At 44.3% G+C, this 22,812-nt stretch overlaps 1 protein-coding gene across 7 annotated transcripts in view; it reads left to right on the top strand.

Annotated features, from left to right (window-relative positions):
- The window catches only part of PIK3CD (phosphatidylinositol-4,5-bisphosphate 3-kinase catalytic subunit delta), a 671,014-nt gene that overhangs the window by 407,604 nt on the left and 240,598 nt on the right, over positions 1 to 22,812 (top strand). For all 7 annotated transcript variants that reach the window (XM_085609767.1, XM_085609777.1, XM_085609774.1 and 4 more), the window contains one exon: positions 16,703 to 16,824. In XM_085609767.1, the coding sequence (XP_085465893.1) occupies positions 16,703 to 16,824 (122 nt within the window). The remainder of the gene's footprint in view (positions 1 to 16,702; positions 16,825 to 22,812) is intronic.

Consider the following 22,812-nt stretch of genomic DNA (forward strand, 5'->3'; position numbering starts at 1 on the left):
TGGTGATGGAACCACCCTTGGGTGCCTCGGGACCAGCCATGACTCCAAGCCATGCAACCCAGATATACCCAATTGCCTTCAGGGAAAGAGAGGCCGAGCTCCAAGTCACAGAACATAAGAAATAAGGTTGTTCTCAGTCGAGGAAGAAATACAACAAATGCATATGAAGTTTCTCTACGTCCATATGCCCGTGCTCTAGGAGGAGGTCATTCAGTCATTGTTCTTGACATCATAATCTATCCAATGTGCTTCGCGATCTCCAGGCATTGTTTGTTCCAAAGCAGGTGGTGGTCTTTAATGATCAAATATATAAGGTTAATGCCTCTTAACCGACCTATCTTATTTTTACTGGTAAATACTCTCAGAGATCAGAATAACAACACATCAGTATTCCCCATAAGTACAATGTCTACACACAATTGTTGCTTTTTTTCTTTGTTTTTTTATTTAGTAACAAGCAAAAAGATTTTTTGTATCAAAGATATATTCATATTTCATTTATATATTTTCTTTTTTGTGCTTTACAAATATACTGAAAACAAGTGAATATATGTAATCAATAATGTGAGCATCAAATACATTGTTATCAAAACACACTACTAAGACAAATTAGGTTTGCCCCTCAACAACCAAACATAAATATCTGCATTCACATCTTATATACTATTCTTGCATCCCAACATCCATACTACACACAGAAAAATATACCGTGAAGGAATTCTAAAAACAAACAACTGGATAAACCTTCTACAGATTAATTTTTGAGTAGTCTGTCACATTCTACTGTGATGGCATTAGCAGCAAGTTAAATTTCTTTTCTCATTGAACTTAGGTTGATCCGTTTAGAGTTTGTTGTCCATTTGTGAAGTAGCTGGTCTACGTACGTTTCGGTGAAAAAGTAGTTGAGATCACCTTTCTCAGGACCATCAAAAAATAAGAATAAAAAAGAGAGAAAAAGGGGGCTTTGTTCTGAAAATATAAATACAAATACATTGTATGTAAGAATAGGGAATATTGATGTTCTTAATGTTTTCTTTAGAACAACTATTTATGCCTATTTCTTTCAAAATGCTAATACATGCAAGTCTCAGAGTGGGAGGGGAAAGGAAGAGGGGAAACGAAGGGGAAAAAGAGGGAAGAAAGTGAGCAGAAAATCCCTGAGTGAGGAGAATTAGATTCACACCCTTCCAAGAGGTGAAAGACTTTATATATCAGTGGAGACAGAAAGACCATAGGATTCTTGATTATGCAACCATTTGTAGAGGGAAAAACCAGATAGCCCTGTGCTAAGATGAAAACGAATGTTTACTGAGAAATACCTGTTAAAGGTAACACGTAACAATTATACAGGTTGTTAAGTCGTCATTGCCAATTCTTCTAGGGCAACTGTGAGGTAGGACTTGGTCTATTATATACAGGGTCTGTTTATAGCTGAACACGAAATTAGAGCAAATTAGAAAGATAGTCTTGTCTAATAAGGCTGTAACTAAATGGTAGATGGATGTAGTTATCTCTTACCCTGAATAAATAATAGTCTTTGATGTCAAGGGTATCTTATATCGATAAAATTCTGTCCTATTTGGAAAGTTTCCACACCGGATTTCTGTTGTCTTCTAAGAAACGCTATCCCTACAATGAAAGGACACACAAATTGATGGTTCTAAAGTAAAAGACATTCAATACTGGATGTATATGAAGTATCTGATATTAGTCTTACCTTCCAGGAAAGTATGGGAGACAAGATGGTATTATCCTTTTTCTAAGGGGTCTGGTGTCAAAATTCCCCACAGAAGGTTAGAGAAGCTGTCATTATTAATCAATTCTAAAAAAATAAATAAGACAGAGTTCCAATTATATTCTAATCAGGTGCCACGATTTTAAGAGGACTGCAACAGAGAGTGTCACGTATTTCCAGAATGATTAGCATAGATATATCCTGTTATGGGTATGTGTATTTATTCACGAGTATCTTGTCTAGAACATATAGGTATTTTTATCGGCTAGGATTAGCTGATTTGATTGGGATATTATTAAGGTTTTTGCTGAAGCTGTATGCTTCCTTCACTTATTATGACATATAAAAAAGGTTTGTCAAATACCTGAATACAGCAAACCCATATTTCTTCTGTTGGTCTTATAGAGGAAGATGTGCTGCCTATATGTTCCAGTTAAGTAGACATAATTGTCACATAAAACACATCGCTTGGCAGACTAGTCTAGGGTTTTACCCAGGTCTATGGCCGTCAGTATTCAAATTTCTGTCGACGCTGCGTTTACTGAAAGGTATGTATTATCGCTGTGTGGACCATGTGGTATATGTAACGTGAAAACAGGGGCACTGTAGTTTATTATGAGACAAACTAAGATAGAATTGTTGCTGGTTTAATATTAAATTTATCTTGAAGTGAAAGGCATCTTGAAGTGAAAGGCATCTGCTTACAATTGGTAACCAAGATCGTAAACGGTTACATCCATCAGATAGGAAGGGGACTACTACTGAATTTTACCTAGGTCTATGCCACTAAAGTTTCAAATTTCTAGCGACGCTGAGTTGTACTAAGAATGTATATTGTCGCCGTATAGACCGTGTATTATGTATAACGTGAAGACAGGGGCACTGTAGTTTATTATAAAAAACAGACTAGAGTTGTATTGTCTCTGGTTTAAAAGCAAATTTATCTTTGAAATGAAAGACATCTGCTTGCATTTGGTAATCAAAATTGTAAAGCGGTTGTATCCATTAAATGGGGAAAGGAGACAAGAGAGGGTTCTCTGTACCAAAGTGTACTAATTGTTTGTTCTAGTGAGGTAGACGTATGGTCTTCTCACTAAGGTCAAATTAAGACCCGATCCGTGAAACAATGAAGAGGGGGCATCTGAGTCATAATGACTGGATTAGTAAAATCCACTTACCTTCCGATGGTTATGTAGAGCGTTGCCTAGTTAGCGTCCGATTCGAAGTTTGTGCCGATCAGCTTTTAGCGTGTTTAAATATCCTGTGTATAATTGCGTGGTATCGCGATATTTTCTCCGGTACTGTGTGACTAAAGTTGTATTAAGATTGGGCGACATGTTGAAAAGGGCATCTGACAACAAGGAATAGCATAAAGTGAGGGAAGCCCTCATGTTACAAGCTGAGTATTGCACAGAAGAACAGAATACCATAGAGTATATGCGTTCTGTTGTGTGATGTGCGTAATAGCGCGGTACAAAAGAGGGTGGTGATGGACGGAGAATCAGAACCAATCAAACACTCACACCCAGTCAACAGATCTGGGTTTGATCCATCACCGTTCTTTAGCCCACTCCGCCACCCCAGTTCAGACATGGCCATATGCAAATCAGTCTGACCCTGTGCCTCATGGGAACAGTCCAGCCCGAACTGCCAAGCCATGCCTTCCCTGGACCGGAAACAAGCTTCCTAGGACCGGTTCCTGGCATTTCAGCCGTCTTCAGCCAAGCTTGCTTGAATCCAGTGGCAAAGTGAGCAAGGGACTCACGTCTGAGCATACCCTGCCAACTTATGGCGAACAAAGCGGTACAAAAGAGGGTGGTGATGGACAGAGCATCAGAACCAATCAAACACTCACACCCAGTCAACAGATCTGGGTTTGATCCATCACCGTTCGTTAGCCCACTCCGCCACCCCAGTTCAGACATGGCCATATGCAAATCAGTCTGACCCTGTGCCTCATGGGAACAGTCCAGCCCGAACTGCCAAGCCATGCCTTCCCTGGACCGTAAACAAGCTTCCTAGGACCGGTTTCTGGCATTTCAGCCGTCTTCAGCCAGGCTTGCTTGAATCCAGCTCACTTTGCCACTGGATTCAAGCAAGCCTGGCTGAAGACGGCTGAAATGCCAGAAACCGGTCCTAGGAAGCTTGTTTCCGGTCCAGGGAAGACATGGCTTGGCAGTTCGGGCTGGACTGTTCTCATGAGGCACAGGTTCAGACTGATTTGCAGATGGCCATGTCTGAACTGGGGTGGCAGAGTGGGCTAAAGAACGGTGATGGATTAAACCCAGATCAATTGACTGGGGGTGAGCGCTTGCAATGTTCAACACTCCGTCCATCATTTCCTTTGGTTTTTGCTTTGTTTGCCATAAGTTGGCAGGGTATGCTCAGACGTGAGTCCCTTGCTCACTTTGCCACTGGATTCAAGCAAGCCTGGCTGAAGACGACTGAAATGCCAGAAACCGGTCCTGGGAAGCTGGTTTCCGTTCCAGAGAAGACATGGCTTGGCAGTTCGGGCTGGACTGTTCTCATGAGGCACAGGTTCAGACTGATTTGCAGATGGCCATGTCTGAACTGGGGTGGCAGAGTGGGCTAAAGAACGGTGATGGATTAAACCCAGATCAATTGACTGGGGGTGAGTGCTTGCAATGTTCAACACTCCGTCCATCATTTCCTTTGGTTTTTGCTTTGTTCGCCATAAGTTGGCAGGGTATGCTCAGACGTGAGTCCCTTGCTCACTTTGCCACTGGATTCAAGCAAGCCTGGCTGAAGACGGCTGAAATGCCAGAAACCGGTCCTAGGAAGCTTGTTTCCGGTCCAGGGAAGACATGGCTTGGCAGTTCGGGCTGGACTGTTCTCATGAGGCACAGGTTCAGACTGATTTGCAGATGGCCATGTCTGAACTGGGGTGGTGGAGTGAGCTAAAGAATGATTATGGATTAAACCCAGATCAGTTGACTGGGGGGGAGTGTCCAAGAGTCCCCCCTCTTGGACCTCAAAGTAACTGGGGAATACCTTTTTTCCCATAATCGGTGGTCTTTAATGATGCCATGCTGCAGATATTCAGTTTCATTCTGACTCACTGTGCTATGCCTTCCTGCACCATAGACCATTCGGGCCTCCTGTAGAACCCCCACCATTTGGCCCATCCCTAGTGCCTTCTTACCCTGAAAGCCACCAGACCATTCTACAATGCCTCTACTCCTATGCTACCGGCCCTGCCTCTTTATCAGCACCGGTTAAGACTCCAGCAGCACCAGCTCTGGATCTGCCACCAGGTCTGGCCTCAGATCCGGAACCATCTTCAGCTAACATCCACCTAATGTCAAGGTACACCACTACAAAAGCAAATCCTTGGGACAATGTGGGCTCACCTTCAGTCCCTCTGGCTCGACAACAGTACTTACAGAAGAAGAAGAAGAGCATTTTTGGGTTGGATTCAGATACTTTTCAAAGCATCCACATGTCCCACATGATTAGATTGACGATGAGGTAGCAAATATTAGATAGAGGGTGTTCTATATATCTGGACCTGCAAAATGTCAGTGGCTTGGATACCCCTTGGGAGGATTGCCCTTGAGGGCCTCCTTTGCTGTGATGACTTGGAGGTCTGGGAAGTCCCAGATTGATCCTCAGCACAGAAAAGACTGAGGTTTGCCTCTTGGAAATGTTGCAACCTGGGCAGTCAACCTTTGACTCTTGTTTACTTTTCAATGATGCCCTGATTAACTCAGTCCTGGCTGCTTGGCTTTTGGGTCAGGCTGTGAGTCGCACCTTTGTGAAGAACGCGCTGTCCCAGCAGCAAGCACTCTTGCCTCTATACTCTACACCTCCATGCATGGAGATCGAATGGAACCATTGAGGGACTTTGATCTTCTTTTTAATGAGTTTGATGTTCTTTATGTGTGCTCCTTTGAAAACTCTTCACTGTCTCACTGGCACTGCATTTACCTGACTTGTTATGTGTCAGAAGAATGTCAGACTAGTGTCTGGAAATAAAGAGTAAAAGACACACAATTGATGGACGGAATGCAGAACAAATCAAAACATTCACCCCCAGTCAAGAGATCTGGGTTAAATCCATTATTCTTTTGCTCACCATGCCACCCCAGTTTAGACCTGGCCATATGCAAATCAGTCTTGACCCTGTGCCTCATGGGAACAGTCCAGCCCGAACTGCCAAGCCAGATCCTCCCTGGACCGGAAACAAGCATCCTAGGACCGGTTTCGGGGTTTCACCCCTCTTCAGCCAGGATAGCTTGATTCCAGTGGCACAGTGAGCCCAGGACCCACGTCTGGGCATACCTGTCGCACTTAGGATGCTTGTTTCTGGTCCAGGGAAGACATGGCTTGGCAGTTCGGGCTGGACTGTTCCCATGAGGCACAGGGTCAGACTGATTTACATATGGCCATGTCTGAACTGGGGTGGTGGAGTGAGCTAAAGAATGATTATGGATTAAACCCAGATCAGTTGACTGGGGGTGAGTGTTTGATTTGCTCAAATGCTCCGTCCATCATCCCCTTTGGTATCGCTTTGTTCGCCCTAAGTTGGTAGGGTATGCCCAGACGTGGGTCCCTTGCTCAATTTGCCACTGGATTCAAGATAGCCTGGCTGATGAGGGTTATGAACCCGAAACCGGTCCCAGGATGCTTGTTTCTGGTCCAGGGAAGACATGGCTTGGCAGTTCGAGCTGGACTGTTCCCATTAGGCACAGGGTCAGACTGGTTTGCATATGGCCATATCTGAACTGGGGTGGTGGAGTGAGCTAAAGAATGATTATGGATTAAACCCAGATCAGTTGACTGGGGGTGAGTGTTTGATTTGCTCAAACGCTCCGTCCATCATCCCCTTTGGTATCGCTTTGTTCGCCCTAAGTTGGCAGGGTATGCCCAGATGTGGGTCCCTTGCTCACTTTGTCACTGGATTCAAGACAGCCTGGCTGATGAGGGTTATGAACCCGAAACCAGTCCCGGGATGCTTGTTTCTGGTCCAGGGAAGACATGGCTTGGCAGTTCGGGTAGGACTGTTCCCATGAGGCACAGGGTCAGACTGATTTGCATATGTTATGTTATGTTATGTTATGTTAAATGGTTCTTATAGAGCGCTTATCACCACTGGTCTCTAAGCGCTAAACAGACAACCACCAACATCGTACCGCCTCCCCAACCATATGCCAACTCCAATTAGCCTGAAGGTGTTACTGTGCCAAACAAAAATGTCTTCAGTTTTTTCCTGAAGGAGAGAAGGTTAAATTCCTCCTTCAGGCTAGAGGGAAGGTCATTCCAGAGTTGAGGAATGAGCACTGAGAAAGCACTACCGCCTTTAGTTTTTAATTTAAATCTGGGTTGAACCAGATTTGGGACAGCCCCAGAACGTAGGGGCCTAGCGGGAACATACTTCCTCAGGCGCTGTTTAACATATTCCGGGGCATTGCCAAAGAGTGCTTTATGGGCCATGCAGAGGCCTTTAAAATGGACCCTGAGCTTCACTGGAAGCCAATGCAGTTTACGAAGGAGGGTGGATGCGTGTGCACTTCTGGGAAGAGAAAAAACCAGTCTGGCAGCGTCGTTTTGCACGACTTGCAGTTTCCTCATCAGCTTCTGTGACAGGCCCAGGTACAGAGCGTTACCATAGTCTAGCCTCGAGATGACCGTTGCTGAGACAATAGTCTGCAGCGTGGAGGCAGAGAGAATGGCAGTAAGTTTACGCAATTGCCGCATCACGGCAGTACAGGAACCTACCACAGCCGACACCTGAGGGGCCATAGTGAGAGCTGCATCGATCTTTAAGCCAAGACTCTTCACTACCGACCCCGGGCTGGGGGTTTCGCCAAGTTCAGGGGGCCAGTACAGATCATCCCAGGGATTAACTGTGTTGGTCACCACCAAAACCTCCGTTTTATCTGCATTAACTTTAAGGAAGTTGTTAGTCATCCAGTTGACCGTGAATCTCAAAAGATCTCTGACTGACTCCTGGGCCTCCGGAGTATCGCCCAGCTGGACCAGTAGCTGCGTGTCGTCTGCGTAGTTAAAAACCTCGCAGTTCTTACACGTGAGTTCCTCAATCAGGGGTTGCAGATAGATATTAAACAGAAGGGGGGAGAGTGCAGATCCTTGAGGCACCCCCCAGGTTACATCCCTACTCCCTGATAGCTGGTCCCCCATCTGGACCCTCTGAGTACGACCCGACAGGAAGGACTCCAACCACTTGTATGCCTGGCCAGCAATCCCCAGCTTCGCGATACGGCTCAGCAAGATGGAATGGCTGACCGTATCGAAAGCTGCCGAGAGATCTAGCAGAATCAGAGCGCAAGGTTGTTTATTATCAGCTCTTACTCTTAGCTCATCGGTGACCGTGGCCATCACCAGTTCCGTATTATGTTGAGGTCGGAACCCTGCCTGCCTGGCATGAAGGAGATGGTGTTCCTCAAGGTAGTTAGTAACTACGTTCAAGACATGTTTTTCCAGAATCTTGCTTAGGAAAGGCAGCTGAGAGATAGGCCTGTAGTTTTTTAGTATTTTAGGGTCAGTACCTGCTTTCTTCAGGAGCGGGGAAACCCTGGCCTCCTTCAGGGATGCTGGGAGGTAACCCGCTTCCAATGAAGCATTAATTAGCTGCAGGAGCTGGGGTTGGATACCTGGCAAGGCTAGTTTGAAAATTTTCGGGGGGCAGGGATCACTGGAGGATCCAGATTTTATACGGCTAACCAGTTCTAACAGGTGCTCTCCATTGATGGTTGGAAACTTGAACAAAGCTCTCGCAGACTGTACGCTGTCTGTACCATATGGCCATGTCTGAACTGGGGTGGTGGAGTGAGCTAAAGAATGATTATGGATTAAACCCAGATCAGTTGACTGGGGGTGAGTGTTTGATTTGCTCAAATGCTCCGTCCATCATCCCCTTTGGTATTGCTTTGGAAATAAAGAGTAGCAGAAGAAAGGGAAGTGAGTTTAGAAATTTGAAAAATAACGTTTTTGAGACTTGGGTTGAAAAGGTGAGGGGTGACGAAGGGTTTAACTTGTTAGCATAGAGAAAAGAAAATACAGTTTTGTAAAAGAGCACCAGATACAACTACATAAAAATGTGGTAAATGCAAACAAAGCAAATTGTTCTGCAGATAAGAGACACATTGTTGACAGATAGTTGCAAAATAAAAACCTGGGTGTTAACTTACAAAAAATAGTTTCATCACACAGTGGCCGTGTGCTGCTCTTGCTTGCAACAACTTAAGGCTTCAATAGCTTCTGGCATGCTACTATAGTGGTGGAGTGTGTACTTCACATGATTTCTCACTATGGTGGGAGTGTGCGTGCGCAGTCAAGCCTCCCCTTACTGCATTAGATCACAGGTCCCTCACATCGGAAATGCACTGGTACCTGCTAGCATCGGGGTCATGCTAACAGCCTAGATGAAAATCAGCCAGGGATACCTAAACAATTAAACAGACAGTTGCGTGTGCTCTTTTTCTTGTCCTCTGCACCATTATGTCACTCCACTCCAGGGTGCTTGGTCATCTTCTGGTGCATGTGATATTTTGGGAGCACATGCTTAAATTGGCACACACTGCCTGTAGAACCCAATATAGGATTTTGTATTGTATCTACTAGGCTCTAAAGGATGAAGAGCAGCCATATATTTCCCCTGTCCAAAGTTCCCACTTTTTTTGAGGGGTTTGTTTACCCAGTGGTCACTCCAACACAAGTCTCCATTTGGGTTGTACACCCTAATAGAACGATAGATGGTATAATTTAGAAATCATCCCTCTTAGTTCCTATTAGTTTAAGAAACATGGCCTCAAACTCTAATGTATTCACCTCTTTAACTAGAGAACTGCCCAAGTCCGATTTGATTTCTTTAATATTGTGTCTTTCTTTTTTATCCCTCAGTTACGTGGTCAAATACATGCCAAACTTGTCACCTGAACATGCACTCTTCTTTTGAGATATAGTAGGAACAGTTCTTCCCTTTTTATGTAAATGATTTGCAAGTGGACGCTTGCTGGAAGTAGTTTACAATGTATTTGTATAGAGAGTTGTCGCTTACATTCTGATTTGATTTGTTGAAATTCCACTTCTAGCATCTGCACTTCCATGGCTCACAGTATTCTAACATAAGTCCTAAGAGCTACATATTTCCCCTAAACCACCACTTTCAGTGTCTCCCACCGAAGAACTCAGTCCCTTCTTTCTGAGTGAAATATACCTCTCTTTTTGGCCAATTTCCTCTCCATAGACCGTATCACTCAGAAGAGAAAGGTATGGGTACCAGGTCTTGTTTTGGGGATGGTTTCCGAACTGCAATTCTAGTTAGACTGGGGTGTGATCTGACACTGAAAGTGACCCTCTCTCGCCAGTTATATAGCGGAAAAGCCCGGTGTTACCTTGACTGAGAGAAGTGGACATGAGGTTAATATGTATATTCAGCATCTAATGCATGCTGTTCCCTCCATCCATTTCTAATTTTCATAACCTGCAACATCTGTTTAAACTTGCATATGAATCCCTCCGAGCTTCTATCTTTTTGTGGGTCCCAACATTCAGGTCCCAACAATCTTCCACCTTGCCAATCCAGTGAGAGTTGCAAGAAATCCTCTCAGAAATGTGTCTTTGAGCCTTTTTTGATGAATATACTGTAATTAGCATCAGCGGTTTTGCAAAGGAAGCACCAGTCAGGAGTAGATATCGGCCCTCGTTGTCAGATTCAGAGTCTGTAATGACTAGTGGCACATGCCTTTTAATGAAGGTTTCCACCCCATTGTCTTTAGTTTTAACAGAGGAGTAGGCAGTAAGAAATGTCCTTTATCTCACCCTGAATTGATCCTTTGTGTCTCTTGAAAGAATATGATGTCGGGTTGATAATCTTGAATGTATTTCCAGATGATGCCTCTTTCGACCACATTAATAAACCCTTTAGCGTCACATAAGCTGCATGATTCCTTCCAAAATCATGCTGTGCATTCGCACAACAATCTGAGTATCATGTTGACCATGAGAACCCCTCCCTCCAACCCACCAACACCTACAACTTAAACTTTCAACATTGAAACCGCGCCTGTGGTAGCAAGCTGTTGAATGCGTTTTCATGTTTTGCATGCTACTGATTTTATTTGGTCTTATCCCGTTCCTGGCGACTGTGGGGTGGTGGAGTGAGCTAAAGAATGATTATGGATTAAACCCAGATCAGTTGACTGGGGGTGAGTGTTTGATTTGCTCAAACGCTCCGTCCATCATCCCCTTTGGTATTGCTTTGGAAATAAAGAGTAGCAGAAGAAAGGGAAGTGAGTTTAGAAATTTGAAAAATAACGTTTTTGAGACTTGGGTTGAAAAGGTGAGGGGTGACGAAGGGTTTAACTTGTTAGCATAGTAAAAAGAAAAGAAAATACAGTTTTGTAAAAGAGCACCAGATACAACTACATAAAAATGTGGTAAATGCAAACAAAACAAATTGTTCTGCAGATAAGAGACACATTGTTGACAGATAGTTGCAAAATAAAAACCTGAGTGTTAACTGACAAAAAATAGTTTCATCACACAGTGGCCGTGTGCTGCTCCTGCTTGCAACAATTTAAGGCTTCAATAGCTTCTGGCATGCTACTATAGTGGTGGAGTGTGTACTTCACATGATTGCTCACTATGGTGGGAGTGTGCGTGCGCAGGCAAGCCTCCCCTTACTGCATTAGATCACAGGTCCCTCACATCGGAAATGCACTGGTACCTGCTAGCATCGGGGTCATGCTAACAGCCTAGCTGAAAATCAGCCACGGATACCTAAACAATTAAACAGACAGTTGCGTGTGCTCTTTTTCTTGTCCTTTGCACCATTATGTCACTCCACTCCAGGGTGCTTGGTCATCTTCTGGTGCATGTGATATTTTGGGAGCACATGCTTAAATTGGCACACACTACCTGTAGAACCCAATATAGGATTTTGTATTGTATCTACTAGGCTCTAAAGGATGAAGAGCAGCCATGTATTTCCCCTGTCCAAAGTTCCCACTTTTTTTGAGGGGTTTGTTTACCCAGTGGTCACTCCAACACAAGTCTCCATTTGGGTTGTGCACCCTAATAGAACGATAGATGGTATAATTTAGACATCATCCCTCTTAGTTCCTATTAGTTTAAGAAACATGGTCTCAAACTCTAATGTATTCACCTCTTTAACTAGAGAACTTCCCAAGTCCTATTTGATTTCTTTAATATTGTGTCTTTCTTTTTTATCCCTCAGTTACGTGGTCAAATACATGCCAAACTTGTCACCTGAACATGCACTCTTCTTTTGAGATATAGTAGGAACAGTTCTTCCCTTTTTGTGTAAATGATTTGCAAGTGGACGCTTGCTGGAAGTAGTTTACAATGTATTTGTATAGAGAGTTGTCGCTTACATTCTGATTTGATTTGTTGAAATTCCACTTCTAGCATCTGCACTTCCATGGCTCACAGTATTCTAACATAAGTCCTAAGAGCTACATATTTCCCCTAAACCACCACTTTCAGTGTCTCCCACCGAAGAACTCAGTCCCTTCTTTCTGAGTGAAATATACCTCTCTTTTTGGCCAATTTCCTCTCCATAGACCGTATCACTCAGAAGAGAAAGGTATGGGTACCAGGTCTTGTTTTGGGGATGGTTTCCGAACTGCAATTCTAGTTAGACTGGGGTGTGATCTGACACTGAAAGTGACCCTCTCTCGCCAGTGATATAGTGGAAAAGCCCGGTGTTACCTTGACTGAGAGAAGTGGACATGAGGTTAATATGTATATTCAGCATCTAATGCATGCTGTTCCCTCCATCCATTTCTAATTTTCATAACCTGCAACATCTGTTTAAACTTGCATATGAATCCCTCCGAGCTTCTATCTTTTTGTGGGTCCCAACATTCAGGTCCCAACAATCTTCCACCTTGCCAATCCAGTGAGAGTTGCAAGAAATCCTCTCAGAAATGTGTCTTTGAGCCTTTTTTGATGAATATACTGTAATTAGCATCAGCGGTTTTGCAAAGGAAGCACCAGTCAGGAGCAGATATCGGCCCTCGTTGTCAGATTCAGAGTCTGTAATGACTAGCGGCACATGCCTTTTAATGAAGGTTTCCACCCCATTGTCTTTAGTTTTAACAGAGGAGTAGGCAGTAATAAATGTCCTTTATCTCACCCTGAATTGATCCTTTGTGTCTCTTGAAAGAATATGATGTCGGGTTGATAATCTTGAATGTATTTCCAGATGATGCCTCTTTCGACCACATTAATAAACCCTTTAGTGTCACATAAGCTGCATGATTCCTTCCAAAATCATGCTGTGCATTCGCACAATAATCTGAGTATCATGTTGACCATGAGAACCCCTCCCTCCAACCCACCAACACCCACAACTTAAACTTTCAACATTGGAACCACGCCGGTGGTAGCAAGCTGTTGAATGCGTTTATTTGGTCTTATCCCATTCCTGGCGACTGTGGATTCAGAATCTAAGGGGTGTGACTCAAATCAAATCTATTTAACATTCAGTATCGGGTTCATCCTTCAAATTGCTAATGCGTACTACAGTTTTGACTCCAATCCCTTAAATAGTTTTGGAGATGTAAGCCCAATCCTCCACTCCCCCACCGCAGGGAAAAGTTTGCTTCACTCATAGAAGTCTCTGTGTGCAGAGGGTGATGAGCCTTTATTTTGAGAATCAGATCTGTTCATTTATTCCCCCTCATCCCTGAACAGTGTGCATGTGCCATGTCACTTCCGACTAGATTCTGTGGCTGCTTTGCCATCCCCAAACACACCCTACCCCCCTAGGGAGGAGTTATTTCCCTGGGAGAGGCACTCTCCATGGGTTTGATTTTTCTGTTTGTCTGTTGAGCATTTTTGCTGCCTCCATTTTGTCCATAAAATGACACTGCTTCCCCTGCAATTCTAAAAAGATGGCAAATGGATACATCCATCTGTAGTGGAATCTCTTCTCTCGGAGTCTTTCCGTGATGGATTTTGAGGCTGATAGCTTCTTTGGCATTGCTGGCAAGATACCCTGGTATATTGAACTTGGGAAGTCCTGGTATTACACTCTTCTCAACTTTTTGCAGCTTTCAGCACTTCCTCCTTTTTATTAAAGTAATTAAAATTTACTAAGATGTTCGAGGTCTCACAGAATGCTGCAGGAGATGGGACTTTACATGGGAGGCCTGTCAAGGTGAATGGTGCAGGGGTTCGTTTTTACTAAGAGGGTCGCACAGACGCCTTTAGATTGGAGCCTCTCTGTCTTGATTCACAGGCTTTCTCATCTAGACTGGTTTTCCAATTCTCACATTTTCAAAATAGCATCTAAAGTTTCTTTTCCATGGATTTCTGAATCTGTTCAGAGCTCATTTTACATGTTTGTAGTGTCATATTCTTACCCTCCAGCACTCTAGTGCCTACAGAGTTCACATTCTTTTACAAGCTTATACCTCGTTGCTCTCCGATGCTCGCATTTCACGCTTGTGTGTGCCTCTGTTGGCCTTGACCTGACTTTAGACTTATCTAGAATGCCAATACTCTCTTACTGGGCAGATTTATCTTTGGGAGATAGGCATTTGGGGGAGAGACCAAAAGACTTACTGTTTGTACCTCAGGAGAGGGGTGTTGAATCAGTTGTTGCCATCAAGTCTTACCATAGAAAGGCCAGTGGTCCGAAGGAGGGCTTACCCTACCCTTCTACCCAGCCTCCCCCCTACCCAATAGGTGCCTAAAAGTCTCATATATTTTGTCTGTGGGTGCCGAGGGCCTTTGCATCTCTGATTTCCTGTGTTTATCCTCCAGGACTACTCAGTGTCAGTGCTGTCTTACCCCCACCCCAACCCAACCCAACCCAACGCCTGTGTCCTCTGCAGACACCAATCCTATCCTGCCCTGTTCACCATGCAGCTCTCCTCTACCGCCCTATTTCAAATATATAACAACACCAACAGAATAAAAATACCATAGAAATCAAAGCAGGGGAAAAAAGGAAAAGATAAGCAAGCGAGCAAACTTGGTGTAAGAAAGTAAGAGGCAATAGGGTTGAGTAAAAATAATTAAAGGGGGATTTGCACATCAGGGAGCGAGCCCCTTACGATGTTTGCTTGTAATTCAAATGCATATGTGTCCTAAGTCCGCTCACCCAAACCCATGTCATATACTTAGCGCCAAAAGAAGCATTTAGCGATGAACTTTTAAACTCATGGAAAATGCCAAGTCTCGGATTGCACCTCTAATATGCAATTAAGTATTTGATGTGTGTCCATCCAAAAATGATTACCCTGCTTCCACGTGAGAAAATATATACTTCTGGTTTTTGTACCTGACCCTGAGCCTTGTATGATCCCATACACCAGCTCTTACAACTATCTCCAAAATATCTCTGTGGATCACTTGCCATTTGTGTCTCTTCTGCAGGGTCTCCGCACCAAAGTCAAGAAAAAAATGAAAACGATTTACTAGGGCTGGAGAGCATCTCTGAGGGATTAAGGAATTTTCCTTATATAGAATCAGTTCTCTAACGTCAAGGTCCTCGAGTGTAACAATGATAGTCCCACAGTCCAAGTATGTCTTCACATTGGTGCTCTTGAGGGGAGTTTGTAAGGTGTGTGTACCAATGCACCCTTTTTCCTTTGGGAGAGTGAAGTGTTCTTTAAAAAAAATGTACCTGCCACTTCCAGTAAGTGTGTTTCAGCAGCAGTTGGTAAAAAACCCAGTACACTGAAATTGCCCACCCTCATATAATGTTCTGGCATCCCAAGCTTGTGATCTGTTACTGTGCGTTTGAACACCTCAGTCTTTTGCATGCCCCCCATGCTACTCAGGCTGTTGTAAATACCGCCCGCACTATCTTCCAACCGTAAATTTAATCGATTCCCATTTTGTCTCTACTGCAGTGATGGATTTTTAGATTTCTTTCTTACTTTCTTCAGTATAGAGTATATTGCTCCATTTATAGCTTTCTGTCCTATAACAAGAGCACTAATCATTATGCTGTGCTCTATATTTGCATCTCCCTGTTCTTTGCCCTCTAGGATAAAGAGGGATGATTTTTCCTTTTCAACCCCTTTCTTCCTATTGTAAACATCACCTCTGCTCCACAATCAACAGGCTGCTAGGCGCGTACCTGGGCTGTCAATAAAAGCAGCCTCTCTTCAAGTCCCCCCTTCGCCTTGCCCACTTCTGCTCTCAAGCCAGATCAGGATACCTACTTGAGTTGCAGATCCAGGTTAAACTGAAGCCAGACATGTCCTGGAAGGTTGCCCCACCCACTGCAAGTGCAGAAGGGCCCCAAGCCCTTCTCGCAGTGGGCTCTGGGTACTAGTGTTGCCCAGGCTTTCCACCATCTATGTTTTGAGGCGCCACAGTAGCTTCTCTACCACTCTGAAACCGATCCCTTTGGTCACCAACAGTTTCTGCCCCCTTTGCTCCCCAAGCTAGTTAGCATCTTAGACTGTCACCAAGAGCCCATAACGCAGTCCGCCGTCTGATCCTCCAAGTGGAGTGGCCATCTTTCCTGCCTCCAGTTTTCGCCCATTTTGCTGTTCTTTTCACATGTGGGTTTGAATCCCATCCTCATCACCAGTGTAGCAAAGTTTCTTGTGTGCAAAAACCAGCTGCGACTTCGCAGTACAAACAGGTTGCTTTTTTTTTTACAGGACAGGGCAGGTTCAATAGCATCAGGTTTTCGTTGAAAGTTACAAGCATATATCTACAGGATACCCCATCACTAACATCGCTGTTTCCTGTTCAACCTCTCTTCTCATCTGGCATGACTGTCAGACCAGCATTCCAAGTGTCCCTCATCACTGTATACAGCATCATTCTACATTTGTAGCAATTACACAAATAAGGCAGGGTTGCACTCTGTAGCCACAAGCATACTCACCAGAGTGAATTGTTATACAGCTATCTGTGCATTCATTCATTTTAGGTAGTTTGTCTTGCACATTGTGATGTATCCATGCATACACTAACTTTCTTACTTTGCAGATGGTGTATCTGATGCAGTCTTGGAAGGAAGTGTCTGTGCTCAGTGCTCTAGAGCTACTGGATTTCAGCTTCCCTGACCGCTACGTGGGCTCTTTCACAATCAGCTGCCTTAAGAAACTGGCGTGAGTATGAATGGCCTGTAGAATAGTGGGTACTCTTTGATGCATGTAAATTGCAGTGTAGTGCCTGTCACTCATTTCTACCCTTTTCGTCATATTTTCTGTTCCTTTTCACACTACACGCCATTCATCATGCTCGATTTTGGAATTTCACCTTTTCTCTTTTGCCTTGTTCTCCTTCCTTTGCAACTGGTGGGGAAATTTCCACACTGTCAGACAGGAGCAGAAACTGCTTCTCTAAAAATAATGCTATCACACTAAACCTTTTAGAACCTTCTATGTATGATCTTTCCGCAATCTCATACCTGCTTCATCAGCTTCAACATATTTCTGTTCTCCCTACTTATCTCATAGGGCTGAGGGATTACCATCTTTAGCAAGTCCCCTTTTTGGTTAATAATGGACAAGTTACTTACCTTCAGTGGTGCCTTATTTGGTAGAGACACTATCTAGTTGCAGATTCCTTACCTTTGAATTATCCCCAAGCGACAGACTGGATCCGAAATGTTTTTGTGAGCAGTACCCCTGTGTGCCAGTAATTGTCATTGATCGGCTCCGCGTGGTGTCATCCGCCCCAGAAGTGACATGCGTGGTGTTTTATATATGCACCACCCCAGCGCACTGATGTCAGTTACTTTTCGCAACTTTCGATGCTAGGAACGGAGCCACAAAGAACACTGACCACTGGTGTGGAAAACTATGGCCCTGAGAGTTGGAAAGCCCTGTCCCTAGAAATCTGTTCACAGAGCGGGAAGGATGGGTTAGATAGAGTCTCTACCAGAAAAGGCGCCACTGAAGGTAAGTAACCTGTCCCTTTGATAGAGACTTCTAGCTTCAGGCTCCTTAACTTTTTTTTTCTTTTTTTTTTAGCAGAGTTTTATATAGCGTGAACTTGACCCGAATCCAATCAGGTATCAGAGCGCTTTAAATAATAACACCAGTTACGTTACATGAGGACACACGTTCGTTTTTTTGTTAGCCACGGGGAGATTAAGTGATTTGCCCAGAATCACAGGAGGTTTAGCATCGTTACCGGACCCTCGAACCCAGTTCCCCCAGGTTCCAGGTCGAGCGCCCTAACCGTTAGAATAGATACCCAAGCAATACCTCCCTGGAGGTGGGTCTGTGAAACAGTTTCACACCAAAATGTCCTGCAGGACGGAACGGCCAAAGTGCCCATCCTGACGTACCTGACTGTCCAGGCAGAAGTGTTTTGTGAACGTGTGCAAGAAAGTCCAGGTTGATGGCTGGAAGATGTCGAGGACCAGGACTCTGTATGCTAATGCAGTAGTCTGAGCCTTGACTCTGGAGTAATGAGCATACAAACCCTCAAGAGGTTGCTTCTTGGCCCTTGTGTAGCAGATTTTAATGCAGAGCGCAATCCATCGGGAGATGGTCTATTTCTGCACAGCCTTTCCCTTCTTTGCTCTGACATACCCCACCAAGAGTTGGTTGTCCACCCAAAATTCTTTTGTGTGGTCAAGGTAGAACAACAACGCTTGTTTTGGGTCCAGTCAGTGAAGTTGCTCCTCTTCCTTAACCGGATGTGGCGTAGCATAAAAAGTAGGCAGAGTGATGGACTGGCCTACATGAAAGAGAGTGATGACTTTTTGCACAAAGGAAGCTCTAGTTCGTAGACCCAGCTTGTCTGGGTAGATGTTCAGGTATGGAGGCTTAGGTGACAAAGCCTGAAGCTCACTGACCCTCCAGGCAGATGTTGTTGCCACCAGGAAGGTCCTTTTGATGGTAAGAATCCTGAGAGGACAGTTGTACAAGGGCTCAATGGGGCCGCACATCAGGAACGTCAAGACTGGACTAAGGTCGCACTGTGGCATGATAAAGGGAGAAGAAGGATACATACGTTGCAAACTTTTCAAGAAGCTATGTACAAAAGGGGATTTGAAGAGGGATAACTGGTCAGGCAACCACATCAAGGCTGAGATAGCTGAAAGGTTCCCAGAGCAGAGTCCTGTTGGGCAAGGAAAAGAATAAAGAGAAGAACCTGAGTAAGGGGAGCAGAAAGAGGGGTCAACCTGTTTTTCTGCACACCATGACACAAACTAGCCCTAACGGTAAGCGTATACCATTTTGGTGGAGAGATGATTAGCTACCAGAATAACATCACAGACTTCGGGCAGAAGGTCAAAGTCTGTCAACTGTCGCTGTTCAATCTCCATGCAAGAAGGCGGAGTGTTGACGGGTTCGGATGGAAAATCCTCACCTGCTGCTGCAACAAAAGATCCCACTGAAAGGGCTGCCTGATCGGAGGACCAACAGCCATGCTCCACAGCTTAGGATACCAGACTCTTTGGAGCCGGTCGTTCCTGATCTCTGAGCAGGGTTCGTATGGGTGAAAGGATGTACAGGAGGACTGATATTTACTTGACACGAAAAGCGTCTAAGCGAGAGCTGCCTTGGAAACACCTGCGCGCAGAACTGCTGACATTGTGCATCTTGGTGGTGGCGAACAGATCTAACCAACCTCAGGATTCAGACGCCATTCGTGATCCACTAGGCATCTGCAGCTGAGTTCATCTGCCCTGCCATTCAGAAAGACCGACATATGTTGAACCACCAGGGATATTATGTGACATTCTAGACATATCCATAGATGCAGGGCCACTTGAATAAAGGGTCCATGAACCCACCCGCCCTGTTTGTTGCAGTACCACATGGCGGTGGTGTTGTCCGTGAAACCTGCCCTAGCTTTCCCTTGACGGAGGGTGGAAAGGCATTTAATGACATCTGAATCGCCCGGAGCTCTAGAGGGTTGATGCGGAGTCTGGATTTCACAGGAGACAGGAGGCCTTTTATCTCCACTTCTTCCAGATGGTTGCCCCATCCTATGAGTGAGACACCTGTCCCTACTGTCAGATCTGGTTGTGGAAGGGAGATGGGTCTGCTGCTGACCCAATCGCGGTTTGTTAACCTCCACTGCAGATCTTGTGAATTTCTCTCCGATATCTGGATCATGTCCGCTAGATTTACCTGATGCTGCACCCCAGTGGAACTTCGAGTCCTACTGCAGATCTGAATATGCCAGTGGGCATGTGTCACCAGCAGGATGCAGGAGGTGATGAGTCCCAGCAGCCTCCGAGGCAGCGAAATCCAGGCTAGGGGATGAAACATCGGTATCAGAGCCTGAAATTCCTAGGCTCTCTGTTCAGGAGGATAAGCACAAACTGCTCCATCTCCGGAACAGCCTAGATGAAAGGAAGCATCTGGGAAGGGAGTAAAGTATGACTTCGGTACTTTGATAGTGAACCCCAGCGAATGCAGGAAGTTTGCCGTAGTCTGCAGGTGGGTGATGACAGCCTGGGGCGAGTCCTCCTTCAACAGCCAGTTGTCGAGGTAGGGGAAGACTAACACCCCATGATCTCTACCGATGAGCTGCAACCACCGCTATCACCTTGGTGAACACCCGAGGGGCGCTGGTGAGGCCAAAAGGGAGCACAGATAACTGAAATGCTCGTCACCCACTGTGAACTCCAGGTAATGCCTGTGGGCTGGCAGGATGGAAATGTGGAAATATGCGTCCTGCAAGTCCAGTGTCACGATCCAGTCTCCCCGGTCCTGGGCACACAAGACTTCAACGAGTGTGAGAATTTTGAACCTCTCCTTCTTGAGAAAGAAATGGAGAGGGTGCAGTTCTAGGATAGGACAAAGGCATCTGTCCTTCTTGGGCACCAGAAAGTAGCAGGGAATAGCAATCGCAACCTACTTCTGACGCCTGCACTCTCTCTATGACCCCTTTGTCCAAAAGAGCTGTCACTTCCTGATGGAGATAAAGAACAACGGGGTGACCCTGTGTCCCTCAGAACCTGGGTATGGATATACAAACAAAAACAATGGTTCTGTCGGGCATGTGCACTATTTCTTAAAAGGGGGGATTATTTATTTTGTATATTATTTAGAAAACAAATTATATCTGCAGACTTATGGAACAAATTGTAAGGAACACAGACACGAAAAAATGAATATTCTTGTCTTTTATACAAATTAAAGCATTTATATACTTGGAGGTTAGAGAATACGGCTGTCAAGACAAGGTGAAGCATATAGTGATGTGTGCTAAAGTGACTTTCGTGCTCAGTGGTAGAATATGGTGCAAATATTTATGAACAGGATGATATAAAACACAACGGAGACAGCAGCACCCCTTCCCCCACAGGTTACCCCTCTCTTAAAATCGTTCAAGATCAGTGTACCTAATCCACGGCTTCCGAACTTTCTTGAGCTTGTTCATACACCTTCTGTTCTCATACATTCCTCTTTTCTTTAGAATACAACAATCCCTATCCATTAATCATTTCCTTTCCTTTTTTCCAAGAGCCAAGTATCCTTGCATTGGGCAGTTTTGTCCCATTTGGGTAATATCACGCCTAATAGTTGGAAGACCATGGTATGCCTTGATATCTTTATGACCCCAATGATCCTTAGTGCAATTTTGATGTTTAATTCCTGTTAGGTTGAAACAGGGTTTTAAATCGCTTGTATAACTGTTACTTGACAGCCATTTCAGTTTTACTAAATAATCTGCCACCTCTGGAGTCTTTGTTTTCAGAACTGATGCAGGGAAGCCTTATTTTGATTACCCTGTTCTTCTTCATCTCTTCATCTGGGATCCATCTCCAAAGTCGTATTTGAATCGTGTGCTGGCCTAGCTTATGTGCAAACCATTTTGTGGGCAGATTTCTCATATGAAGAGCCTTACATTGTCCTCACCAAGGACATTGTTGTTCCTCATATAGGGCCAGATGTACAACCATTCACTTTAGAAATTGCGCCGAATTCTGACTCGCAATTTGCGACTCTTTAAAGTGAATGTACAACAGTGTCTCAGACACTGTTTGCGATTCCCAATGGGGCTGTGTCTTGCATTGCCTTTCAGATAATACAGAATCTCCACACGGTGGCTCAACACTCGACGAAGCAGGAGACAAATAACAGAAAACAAACAACACCTTTAGAAAAGGGTTTTATTTTACAAAATGCAAAGACTCTCTTTTTAGAATAAGGCTTGGGGTTTTATTTTACACAATGCTTTCTAACAAAGGCTTTCTCAGATGCCAAATGCAGAACATTCAAATACACAAAGATTTATATAGTTATATGAAAGCAATAGTAATGGGCCGATCTCCCATTTGCCACTGCAAAAAAGGGTTGTACATCTGGCCCATAGTTCCTTCCGTGGTTCTTAAGTTTCCACTAGTGATTATGCTTTCTATTTTTCAGTCTCAAATGCATGATTCTGTGATGGAGGAACACTATAAAATGTAGGTGTTCTCCGGAGCTCTGATATTCAGCCTGGAAAGCATAAAGCCCTTTAGGGTTTATGATGATCTGTGTATAACATATGGTGTCCGTTCACTAAGCACACAACTTCTAAAGCCTCTATGGCAAGATGGTTAAAATCTCTTGTTTTCAAAATATTACAAAATGATATTGGCGCCTCAGAGAATTGTGTGCATTCTATCTGAACAAATTCAGCATTGGTGGCGTCCCGTAGATATGTCCCCTTGGTGGGTATTTGTAATATGGCAATGTGGGCCACGGTACACACATTTGCACAGATTTCTCTCTGAATGCTTCTTCCATTTAAGCTGCAGATTTCATTCAGAAAGTTCAGTGCAGATTTTGGCTTAAAGTTTGACCGGGTCCATACTTTCTGTGAAAAATCATGTTCTGAACGGGTTGGGATAGAGAAAGAGAACTACTACATAATACAGAAAAAATTACATCCTAGTGATTATGATTCTCCTATTCCTTACTGTCCCCCAACCACCCCTGCAGCATGTGCTATGTTGAAAGCTGGCATGATATAAAACATGTTGTGACTGAGTGTTGTAATAGTTGACAAAATGGTCGAAGGAGACAGGGTGCAAGGACATGGAGAACGAACAGGTCTCACTGACATGGAGGAATGCTTGTATATGGATAGCTCCAAACCTTTAAAGTTAGAGCATTCTTTTTAAATAAGCATTTATTGTT

Source organism: Triturus cristatus, chromosome 1_2 (assembly GCF_964204655.1).
Source record: "Triturus cristatus chromosome 1_2, aTriCri1.1, whole genome shotgun sequence".
Lineage (NCBI taxonomy): Eukaryota > Metazoa > Chordata > Amphibia > Caudata > Salamandridae > Triturus > Triturus cristatus.